This window comes from Bos taurus, chromosome 11, assembly GCF_002263795.3.
Source record: "Bos taurus isolate L1 Dominette 01449 registration number 42190680 breed Hereford chromosome 11, ARS-UCD2.0, whole genome shotgun sequence".
In the NCBI taxonomy this organism is placed as follows: Eukaryota; Metazoa; Chordata; class Mammalia; order Artiodactyla; family Bovidae; genus Bos; species Bos taurus.
Window position 1 is genome coordinate 11156806 of NC_037338.1, and position 10367 is coordinate 11167172.

At 50.1% G+C, this 10367-nt stretch overlaps 1 protein-coding gene across 2 annotated transcripts; it reads left to right on the forward strand.

Annotated features, from left to right (window-relative positions):
* Positions 1-1408: 1408 nt before the first annotated feature.
* EGR4 (early growth response 4) lies at positions 1409-4740 on the forward strand. Of its 2 annotated transcripts, none has more exons than XM_005212481.5 (2): positions 1409-2163; positions 2562-4740. In XM_005212481.5, the coding sequence occupies exons 1-2, from the start codon at positions 2028-2030 to the stop codon at positions 3875-3877; spliced, it is 1452 nt and encodes a 483-aa protein (XP_005212538.1). In that variant the 5' UTR covers positions 1409-2027; the 3' UTR covers positions 3878-4740.
* Positions 4741-10367: the final 5627 nt, after the last annotated feature.

Below are 10367 nucleotides of genomic sequence, written 5' to 3' on the forward strand. Positions count from 1 at the left end.
CATACTTAATTTACTTAATTTCCTTAATTTCCTAATTTGGTCCAGAAAGGAGTTAACTGAACTATAATACAAAATAAAATGAAAAAATTTTTAAGATGAAAAAATAAAACAAAGTAAAAACTATAGAAGAAGAGAAAGGGGATCAGGAGGGCAGGTAGGCTTCTTTGCTAGAGTTGACTAGCCTTCTGTAGCCAAGAGCCACAGCCTCCTTAACACTAGGAAATATATTTGTTTAAGTTTTGCAGAAGAAGCCTAATTATTCCAGGAACTGATTCCAGGCATGTATAGCCTATAAATTCTCTGTGTGCTCCTGGGCAAAAAAAAAAAAAAAAAGACTACTATAAAGGCATCTCAAACCTTGTGGGTGAGGGAACGGGGAGCAGGGATTGGCCCTACTTCTCTGGAGGACAACTGCCAGTTGTATCAAAATTTTACATACTCTTAGATCTAGAATTATACTCATTGCAATTTATCCCACAGATATATTCACATTTATGCACTCAAGGACTACAACAACAATGGCAAGCAAAGGACTGGAAACTTTCTATATGCTAATGGATGCAAAGAGATCCAACCAGTCCATTCTGAAGGAGATCAGCCCTGGGATTTCTCTGGAAGGAATGATGCTAAAGCTGAAACTCCAGTACTTTGGCCACCTGATGCGAAGAGTTGACTCATTGGAAAAGACTCTGATGCTGGGAGGGATTGGGGGCAGGAGGAGAAGGGGACGACAGAGGATGAGCTGGCTGGATGGCATCACTGACTCGATGGACCTGAGTCTGGGTGAACTCCGGGAGTTGGTGATGGACAGGGAGGCCTGGCTGCTGCGATTCATGGGGTCGCAAATAGTCGGACACGACTGAGCGACTGAACTGAACTGAACTGAAGGGACAAATTGTTGTCCCTTGCAGTGGAGTACTATACAGCCTTACAAAAGAAGGATCAAGCTCTTTATGTTAGGACATGAGTCAACCTCTCAGCTGTTACAAGTTGGGGAAAATTCTACTGCAAGACAGTGTGTATGCTTGCATATGCATATTTTTTTCTGAAAAAAAAAAACGGTGGGTACAGAGAGACCTTTACTTTTCAATCTTGAATATACAATTTTGTGCTAATTGACATTTTCTCTCAAGACATGACTCTTTTTAATTTAAATGTTATTTTTCCTAGCACAAACTAACCAAAACCAACAAAACTATTAAGAAAATGAAAAACACACAGACGTGAGCAAATACTGAATTACGGCAATAATCTCTACAGTTTATTGAGTGCCCCTGTGCCTAGAATTTCATATGGTCTAATCCATTGACTCTTTATAGCAAATTTATGAAGTAGATATGTGTATCTCCATTTCACAGGTGAGGAAACTGACGTTTGGGGAGATGAAACGACACAGCTAGCAGTTGACAGAGAGGATTCGAACCCAAATTATGGAATCCCTAAGATCACGCGGTCTTTTTTAGCCGTCCTTCGGCGTCTGCCTACAAGGGAGAAGAGCACTTTCTAGACGTCCGGACCCACGCGGCGCAGCGCCCCAGCCAGATGCACCCGCGCTCCCGGCGCGCACGGGGCTCCACGCTTGGGGAGTGCGCGCGCACGCAGCGGCGCGGGCCCGGCGACGGCTGAGGCAACGACGTCACAGCCCGAGTTTTCCTTTTCGGGAGTCCCCGGCACACATCCTGTGTCCATGTTTGGGCATTTACGTCACGGCGGCAGAGCCGGGGCCTCCCGAAATGGCAGTGGCCCGGGGAGTCGGAAGCCCTGAGCCAGCGCCGCCGCTGCTATATAAGTGGGGGGGCCGCGGGTTGGGGGAGCCCGGTTGCGCTTTGGAGAGACGAGGAACTGCCACCTCCCAGCGCTAGGGCGCTTCAGCCACCCCTTCCCAACCCTTTCCCAGAGGTGAGAGCCAGGAGTCCGAGCATCTAGGTCTGTGAGGTGCGGGCGCCCCGACTGTCGGCTCCCCGCCATTTGCGCGCCCCCAAGCCCAGCGGGCGAGGCAACGGGAGCCCCGCCGCCGCCGCCGAGCCATGCTCCACCTTAGCGAGTTTTCCGGCCCCGACGCGCTCCTAGTAAAGTCTACCGAGGGCTGTTGCTCTGAACCCAGTACCGACCTAACCCGGCTGCCCGCCAGGGACCCACCCGCAGCCACCGGCTATCCGGCAGGTAAGGAGCGAGGCCAGGGGTGCTCAGACGGCGGCGCACCGCGGGGACGCAAGGTGGCTGAGAACAGGGAGGGATGGGGACGCTCGAGCGGTAGGGATAGGGGCGGAAGGAGATTCGGGGTCTTGTGGTGCGCATCCCCAGTCCCACCCACACCGGGCCTCCAGCGCCTCCGCAGGAACCTGTGCGTGTATCGAGGCGTCCTTTTGCTTTTGCACGTGTGTTTTGTGTGTGCATGTTTGTATGTATGTCTTGGGGCGTATGCCGGCTCCTGCTGGATCGGAATGTGCAAAAGGCACTTTGCGTGTGTCAGCGAGCACCGAGGGCTTCTTGGGTAGGGGCTTCGGGCTCCGAGGCTCCGGCTTTGATGTGCGCGGAGCTGATTCCTGCTCCCTCCTCAGCAGGTGATTTCTTGAGCTGGGCCTTGAGCAGCTGTGGCGCCGGGGAGTACTTAACCGACTCCTGCCTCCTGGAGGGGCCTGCGCCCACGCCTCCCCCTGGCCTCGGCTACAGTGGTAGCTTCTTCATCCAGGCAGTACCCGAACACCCGCACGATCCAGAAGCACTCTTCAACCTCATGTCGGGCATCCTAGGCCTGACACCTTTCCCCGGCGCTGAGGCGGCAGCATCCCGGTCTCCTTTGGACGCCTCTTTTCCCGCAGGCTCCGACGCCTTGCTGCCAGGTCCGCCAGACCTTTTCTCCCCGGATCCGGGCGCTGCTGCTTTCCCGGAGGCGTTCTGGGAGGCCTCGCCCTCGGCAGGCGCCCCCTCACAGTGCCTGTATGAGCCTCATCTCTCCGCACCCGACGTCAAGCCAGGCCTCCGGGCTCCTCCGGCTTCCCCTGCTCTGGACACTGCCTCGGCCTTCAAAGGTCCGTATTCTCCATGGGAGCTGCTCTCAGCCGGGGCTCCAGGGAGCTGTGGGTCACAAGGAGGCTACCAGGCCGCCCCGGAGGCCCGTTTCCCCACGACGGGGGCCAAGATTGAAGACCTGCTGTCCATCAGCTGCCCCGCAGAGCTGCCGGGTGGCCCTGCCAGCAGACTCTACACCATGGGGACCTACGATGCTTTCCCGCTGGCCCCGGGTGACTTAGGAGAAGGAGCCGAGAGCCTCCCGGGGCTCCTGACCCCTCCTAGTGGGGAGGGAGGGAGTAGCGGCGAAGGCGGAGAGTTTCTAGATGGTACGCAGCCTGAGCTTTCCCCGCTGGGCCTTCGCAGCGCCACGGCGGACTTCCCGAAACCTCTGGTGGCGGACATCCCCGGGAGCAGCGCTGTGCCCGAACCTCCTGTCCCGCCGCCGGCCCCGTTCCCCCCAGCCAAGGCGCGACGCAAGGGGCGCCGGGGCGGCAAGTGCAGCGCACGCTGCTTCTGCCCTCGGCCGCATGCAAAGGCGTTTGCTTGCCCGGTGGAGAGCTGTGTGCGCAGTTTCGCGCGCTCCGACGAGCTCAACCGCCACCTGCGCATCCACACGGGCCACAAGCCCTTCCAGTGCCGCATCTGCCTCCGCAACTTCAGCCGCAGCGACCACCTTACCACACACGTGCGCACGCACACGGGCGAGAAGCCCTTTGCCTGCGACGTGTGCGGCCGCCGCTTCGCGCGCAGCGACGAGAAGAAACGGCACAGCAAGGTGCACCTCAAGCAGAAGGCGCGCGCCGAGGAGCGGCTCAAGGGCCTTGGCTTTTATTCGTTGGGCCTCTCCTTCGCAGCCCTGTAAGGGTGAAATGGGTTGTAGATTGGGGCGCCGCAATCTGGCGCGCAAGAGAAAACCTGCCCCCACCTTCCGCCCTCCTCCCCACTCCTCTGCCCACTTTTTTCCGGCACGCCCTAGGGCGAGCCTCTGGTCCAGCTTCTAGTTCCCTTGAAGCGCCCGCCGCACACACCCTGTTCAGCACCAGCTCCACGGACAGCTCCCATGGTCTAGGCGCGGTTTCTGAGTCAGCTGCGCTTTGGAGGGAAGTTCTCGGGGCCACCCCACTGAGCAGGCACTTACTTGGAACTTAAAACACTCTTTGTAACTGGCGCACGCCCCACGCCTCCTCGAAGACCCCCAGAGACAGGCTGGGGTAGCGCCGAGCTGGTCTCGCGCGGGATTTTGTACAGCAATGTCGTTTTCAGCGGCCATTGGTTGTAACGTTTTGCTTTGGGGTTATTTCCTTTTTGTTGTTAATTTTTGTAAAGCAGACGCTACTCTCAAGCAGTTGACAGAACTGTTTATTTTTGCAATTAAAATTATTGTGCTAAAAGCTTACTGAATCTGCCATCCAAGCTCCTGACCATCCCTCTCCCCTCCATGAAGATGTGTGCCAGAAAAGAAAGGAGATGTCATGCTCATGGAGTCATTACACACCTACTATCAGGCACAATGGCATGTGATAGGCATTCAATAAATATGTACTGCATTAACGAATGAATTTAATCACAGCTGACCTAAGGGTTCAAGGTGTTTCTGGAACTTGAGAGTCGTTGAGAGGCTTAGGCATTAAACATTGTGCGTATATTATCCTCCTTAGTCCTTGCAATCTTGAGTGTAGCATAAGGAAGCAAAGTATGTAACTTTCTGGGTAACCCAGACAGGGTCAAACTCAGATCTGTCTGGTTCCAAAGCCAATGCTTTTTTCCCAGCTCCAGTATGGCGGCACCTCAGCTTAAAATCACTGTTTGGAAAGGCATCTTAGCAAGAGGTGAAATAGATTTGGCAACTAGAGGGAGCTCCAGGCAGTAGCAACAGCAGCAAAAGACTGCAGTATTTCAGTGCTCCTTGTGAACGCCCAGAGTATTGGTTATAACAACCAGTGCGTTTGCATCTGTATAAGAATAACATGCTGTCAGGGCCAGAAGGGACTCAGCATTCAGGTAGACCACTGATGAGAATAGCCAAGCCCAGTAAGGACAGGATGTTTGTCAGAGGCTCACAGTGAACATTAATTGCTTTTCCCATAGCAGTCCATTTACCACCTAGTCATGCAATGACCACAGCCCCTTCTCCCTAACTCTCCTTCCAGGTGAACATCTGTGGCTTTGCTGGAGGAGAGGGGCAGGCAGAAGTGGGGAGTGGAGCTAGGAGGATGGTGAGGAAATATGATCCTCTGATGGGGAAGGTGGGTAATGGGTGAATCTTGGCCCTCCCTTTACTCCCTAAATTCCTAACCCAAAAGCTTTTACTTTTCCTGGCCATCTTGGGTAGGTGCTGGAGTATTAAAATTCTGCTGTGCACCCCATCTCTCCTCCCTGATAGCTCCTCTCTGCTATGGAAAGGATAGAGCCTGTCTGAGGACTTCTTTCTTTTCTGAGCTGAGCTATTCCTGAATTAAGAGAGTCCTACAGCCCTAAGATGCCAGATCAACCCAGCTTTTGATCCTTTGGCCACTTCATTCCTTCACTAACTCAGATGTGCTCGCCCTCCACCCCCACACTCTGGTTCACAAGAGACAAAATTATCAAGTCAGTGAGTTCTACCCATTTTTCTCCCAAAGTGCTAAGTGCTTTCATGTAGTTGGGTACCTTGTATCTAATAAACCAGTCTGTGGTAAAGGATTCACTGCTCCCTCCTCTAGGAGGGGTTTCCCTAGCTTAGACAGTAAAGAATCTGCCTGCAATACAGGAGACCCAGGTTCAATCCCTGGGTCAGGAAGATCCCCCGGAGGAGGGAGTGGCTACCCACTCCAGTATTCTTGCCTGGAGAATCCCATGGACAGAGGAGCCTGGCGGGTTCGACAGAGTTGGACATGATTGAGCGACTAACAGTTCTAGGAGAGTCAGCACTTTAATAGAGTAGCCTATATAGAGCAATGTTTAGCCCTGTAGTGAGTCTCAAATGGTGGAGCATCAGGCACTGTAATAGGGAAGTGGTAGATCCATGGAGACATAAGATGATGATGACTCTCATTATCTTACTATTTAAGGGACCACACCTTTCACTTTATAGGCATAGACCACCTGACTATACTTCCCATGCAGAGTAGGGTAAGAAAGAGCATAAAGACCCCGATTTCAAGCAACTGGTTTCAAACTACACAACCTGAACAAGTAAGAAGGGCAGAAGGTGAGTGGTGTCTGACCACCCCTCCCCTGCCCCCTTCACAGCAGTCCATCAAGTACTGTCAGCTCCAGTGTGTCCACCTTGTCCTCACACCCACCTAGGCTCAAAGTCACTGATAAGAAAATTGCACCCCAAAGAAATGACTTAGTAGTGGTGCTTGTATCAGGGCCCAGCCTGGGTTCTAGAACTCCCAGCTAAGAAGGCCCTTCTATTTATTCCCAAGAGAAACTGCTCCATTTACTGGAACTTCCCCTAGGAATTTTGAGGGAAAAGAATGTTAGGCCAGAGATGGAAAGGATTAAGTGAAACACTCAGAAAATTGTCCCAAACCAGGACCCAAACATAATCAGGGACAAATAGCTCATTTTCCTTACTCCCTCCTATTTTTAATTTAGTCCTCAAAAATGTGGGTGTTTTCCCAGACTTAGTTCTGAGACCCTCATTCCCCATTTCAACACTCTCCTTGGAGAGCACATCAGTTCCTAGGCTTTCAGCTATCACTGCTACACAGATGACATCTAAGCCAGCCAGCCCTCATCTCTACTCCAGCTGAAGCCCATGACTCTGAATAATGAACATCTCCATATGGGGATGTTATATGGGGATGCTCACCATCATTTCAAATACAATCTGTCTAAAACCAAGTCATTCTTTTGCATACCCAGTTTATGCTAATGGAGACCACCATTTGTTTGGTTCTCAAAATCACCTAAATAACTACAATTCTGTGGGATTCATTTTTTACCTTTCTCTCCCCCACATCCAGGCTGTCAACTCAGACTTCCTGGATCTTACTGAAGTTCAAAAGGGTCTTACACACTCTAATTCATGGTACATTGCTTCCTTTTATGTAGTGTCATTTTTAGCTTGTGAGATCATCTTAAGTGGGGATTTACCTGGTCAGTAATATTCTGTAGCCTGGGTTGAGGGCATGTTTCTTCTGAGCAGTTTTGTGCTTACTTCTGCCAGGCATTCCAGGAATATCAGCTGATGAAGGCCAATCTTTATGTTAATTTCTTGGCTTGGGGTTCTTATATTATGCAGGTGTTGTGAGTTCAAACTCTAACTCAAATAGTTACAGCTTCTCAGAGGCAACTCCCCTTTTCCACCTAGGGCCCAGGTCAGGACAGACAAGCAATACGGGAAGGTCTTCCTTCTCCATACCTCCACAGCACATCTTGTGCTCTCGTCTATTGGTCTCAGCTCCCTTGTTCTGGTCCAAGTAGATTTTCTTCCCTTTCTTGCAAGGTCAGTTGGGCATTTCAGATGTCTGTTATATCTTGTGACTCAGTCCATGCATTCTTTAGCAGGAGGGACTTGGGTTTATTCCACAATATTGCTGAAAACTGAAGCCAGAAGATACAGATTCCTCTATTAAAATATTTCCCCCATTTATCCTGTCTGTGCCTATTGCCAACACCTAAGTCCATGCCACCCGCTCCACATACACAAACACCTTGGCTATGACAATCACGTAATAATTAGAAGGATCTTACAAGAACATCCTGACTGACCCCTCATTGTACGGAGTAGGAAATTGAGGTCCCAGAAGTTGGGATTTTCTTAAGAGCACACAGATGATGAGAGACTGAAGTGGACCTTGAATCTGGGCTTTCCAGGTCCAAGACCAGTGCATTTCCATATATCCACTTGCTTCACAAGTATTACTGAGTGCCTACCATATGTTGGGCCTGTGGTTACCAATTTTTTTCCTTTCCAGTGCACCTGAAGAATTTGACACACATACACATCAATAACAAAGCCTCACTCAGATCCTGGCTCTCATCTTGGAAAGACAGGGAAGAGTAATAAGAATCTTGATGATGTGGGACATGGGGGAGAGTTTGACAAAGCAACTGAGAGTGCTGTTTCCTCCCTCTTCACCCCAACCTCTGGCCTTGTTTGAAACAAGCTTGTACTATACCAGACCGCTTCCTGTGGTCCCTCTGCCTCCATTCTCTCTCCTTCCATTTCACATCGCACAGCACTACTGATGTAATAGTGTTTTATTCCAAACTGACCACAGCTTCCAGCTTCCTACAAAAAATACACTGCAGTTAAAGCCCTCCATATCTGATCCAAACTTATTGTCCATCCTCTTCCGTCTTCTCTCCCTTCGCTCTGTCCTCTCCCCTCCACCCACGTGAATCCTCCCACCAAACCCTGCAACTACTACGCTTCTTCAAGGGCAGAGACCTTGTCTGATCCACACATGCGGCCACCGTATCACTATGCCTTCTGCCCGGTACACCTTAAGTGCCTAATTATTGTGCTGACTGATTGGCCAAAAACAAAAAGGCCTTAGGCCTAAAAGGAGAAGAGGAAAAGAGAAGGGGCCGAGAAAGGAAGGAAGGTGGTTGGAGAGCATGAAACTGGGAAAGGGTCAGGAGGGAGATGGGAAGAAGCGAGACTGAGGCCCTGAGCCAAGCCCAGGGGCCCCATGAGTAGGGCATACTTCTGGCTGGTTTGTGCCTGTCCAGTTCTTCCCGAGCCCATGATTCTCTGCCTCAGCTTTGGGTCCCCAGATGTGTCTGTTATTCAGCTCTCTCTCTCCCTTTTAGTTTTTCTGGCCCACATGGAGTGGGATTCAGTTTAACATTTTTAGAACTGTGGTTCCCATAACAACCAAGCAGGAACTGTTGTCCATAAAATGTAGCCTGGGCACACATGCACATATACATACGCACGTGTGTGTACATGCACACCTGAATACACACTTACACAAGTACATGTATGCCTGCTTACATACACATGTGCATTTACTCATATACACATTCATATGTACAAACACCCCCCCGTACAATGTATACATTCACACATCCATGCACTCACTAACACACGTGCATATATGTGCATATGCACAGATATACACCTGAATGCATATGCATGTATATACACATTCACAAAAACACATGTACATACACATGCATGCCCTAAATTGCTTTTACAGATTCAGAGGAAGCACAGACTGAGAACAAACATCACTAGAACAAAAAATACATGAATATTTTTGGCAGTCTACAAAAGCAGGTGAATTTAGAGAATCTTCAATTTGGCAGCAGAAGGTTGGATGGGCTTAATACAGCCAAGGGGTGTCAGGGGGCACTATATTCAAGCACAGACCTTAGGATTTAGTGAGTTGAGTTCAGATCCTAACTGTTCCTTTTTTGAGCTCTGAACTCCAGCTTCCCAATCTGTATGTGGGTATAATAATAATACCTACTCAGTAGGTCTGACATTTGAGTAATATATACAAAAATGATGTGTAATGCCCAGCATTTGGGTGGGCTTCCCTGGTAGCTCAGTGGTAAAGAACCCACCTGCAAAGCAGGAAACACAGGAGACTCACATTCAGTCCTTGGATTGGGAAGATCCCCTGGAGGAGGACAAGGCAACCCACTCCAGTATTCTTGCCTGGAGAATCCCATGGACATAGGTGCCTGGCAGGCCAGAGTCAGACACAACTGAAGCGACTGAGCATGCAGCATTTGGTTAATAGCTGTTATAACAAGTCGTAAGCAATTTCTTATTTGCTCAATCTAAGAAGATTTTCTCAAGGAGGAAAGAAATTCAGGAGCTTAGGGAAGAAAAAGAAGATGTGGGGGAGGAGGGGAGTTTGAACTGACTGGCCTGGGTCCTTATTAAATTTCCCTTTCTTCAGAAACTACCTGACAGCTCTACAAATTATCCTGTTGCTGTTTAGTTGCTTCAGTGGTGTCCAACTGTTGGTGACCTCATGGACTATAGCCTGCCAGGCTCCTCTGTCCATAGGATTTCCCAGAATATTGGAAATTTGAATGGGTTTCCAGTATTCAGATTATATAAGAATGGGTTTCCCGTATTCCAGTATATAAGAATACTGGAATGGGTTGTCATTTCCTTTTCCAGGGGACCTTCCTCACCCAGGGATTGAACCTGCATCTATTGCATTGCCAACAGATTCTTTGCCACTGAGCCATCAGGGAAGCCCACAAACTATCCCTCCAGATACTAAATGCCCAATGACCCTGCCTTAGCAGAAATAGGATGGGGTCAAGGAGAGTCTCCATCAGCCTCATTTACTGGAGAATCCTGGGGCTATGCTGGATTTCTGTTCTGCTGCTGCCGGAAGACCCCTCATGGTCTTGGCCCTCAACTTTGCCCAAGACAGTTTCTTTGCCTTTGT

What these genes read in the sequence shown, in the direction of transcription:
- EGR4 (XM_005212481.5), top strand. Translation starts at nt 2,028, where the DNA reads ATGCTCCACCTTAGCGAGTTTTCCGGCCCCGACGCGCTCCTAGTAAAG. An exon ending in AGCCACCGGCTATCCGGCAG is followed by an intron (nt 2,164 to 2,561) that starts GTAAGGAGCGAG and finishes CTCCCTCCTCAG; the next exon opens with CAGGTGATTTCTTGAGCTGG.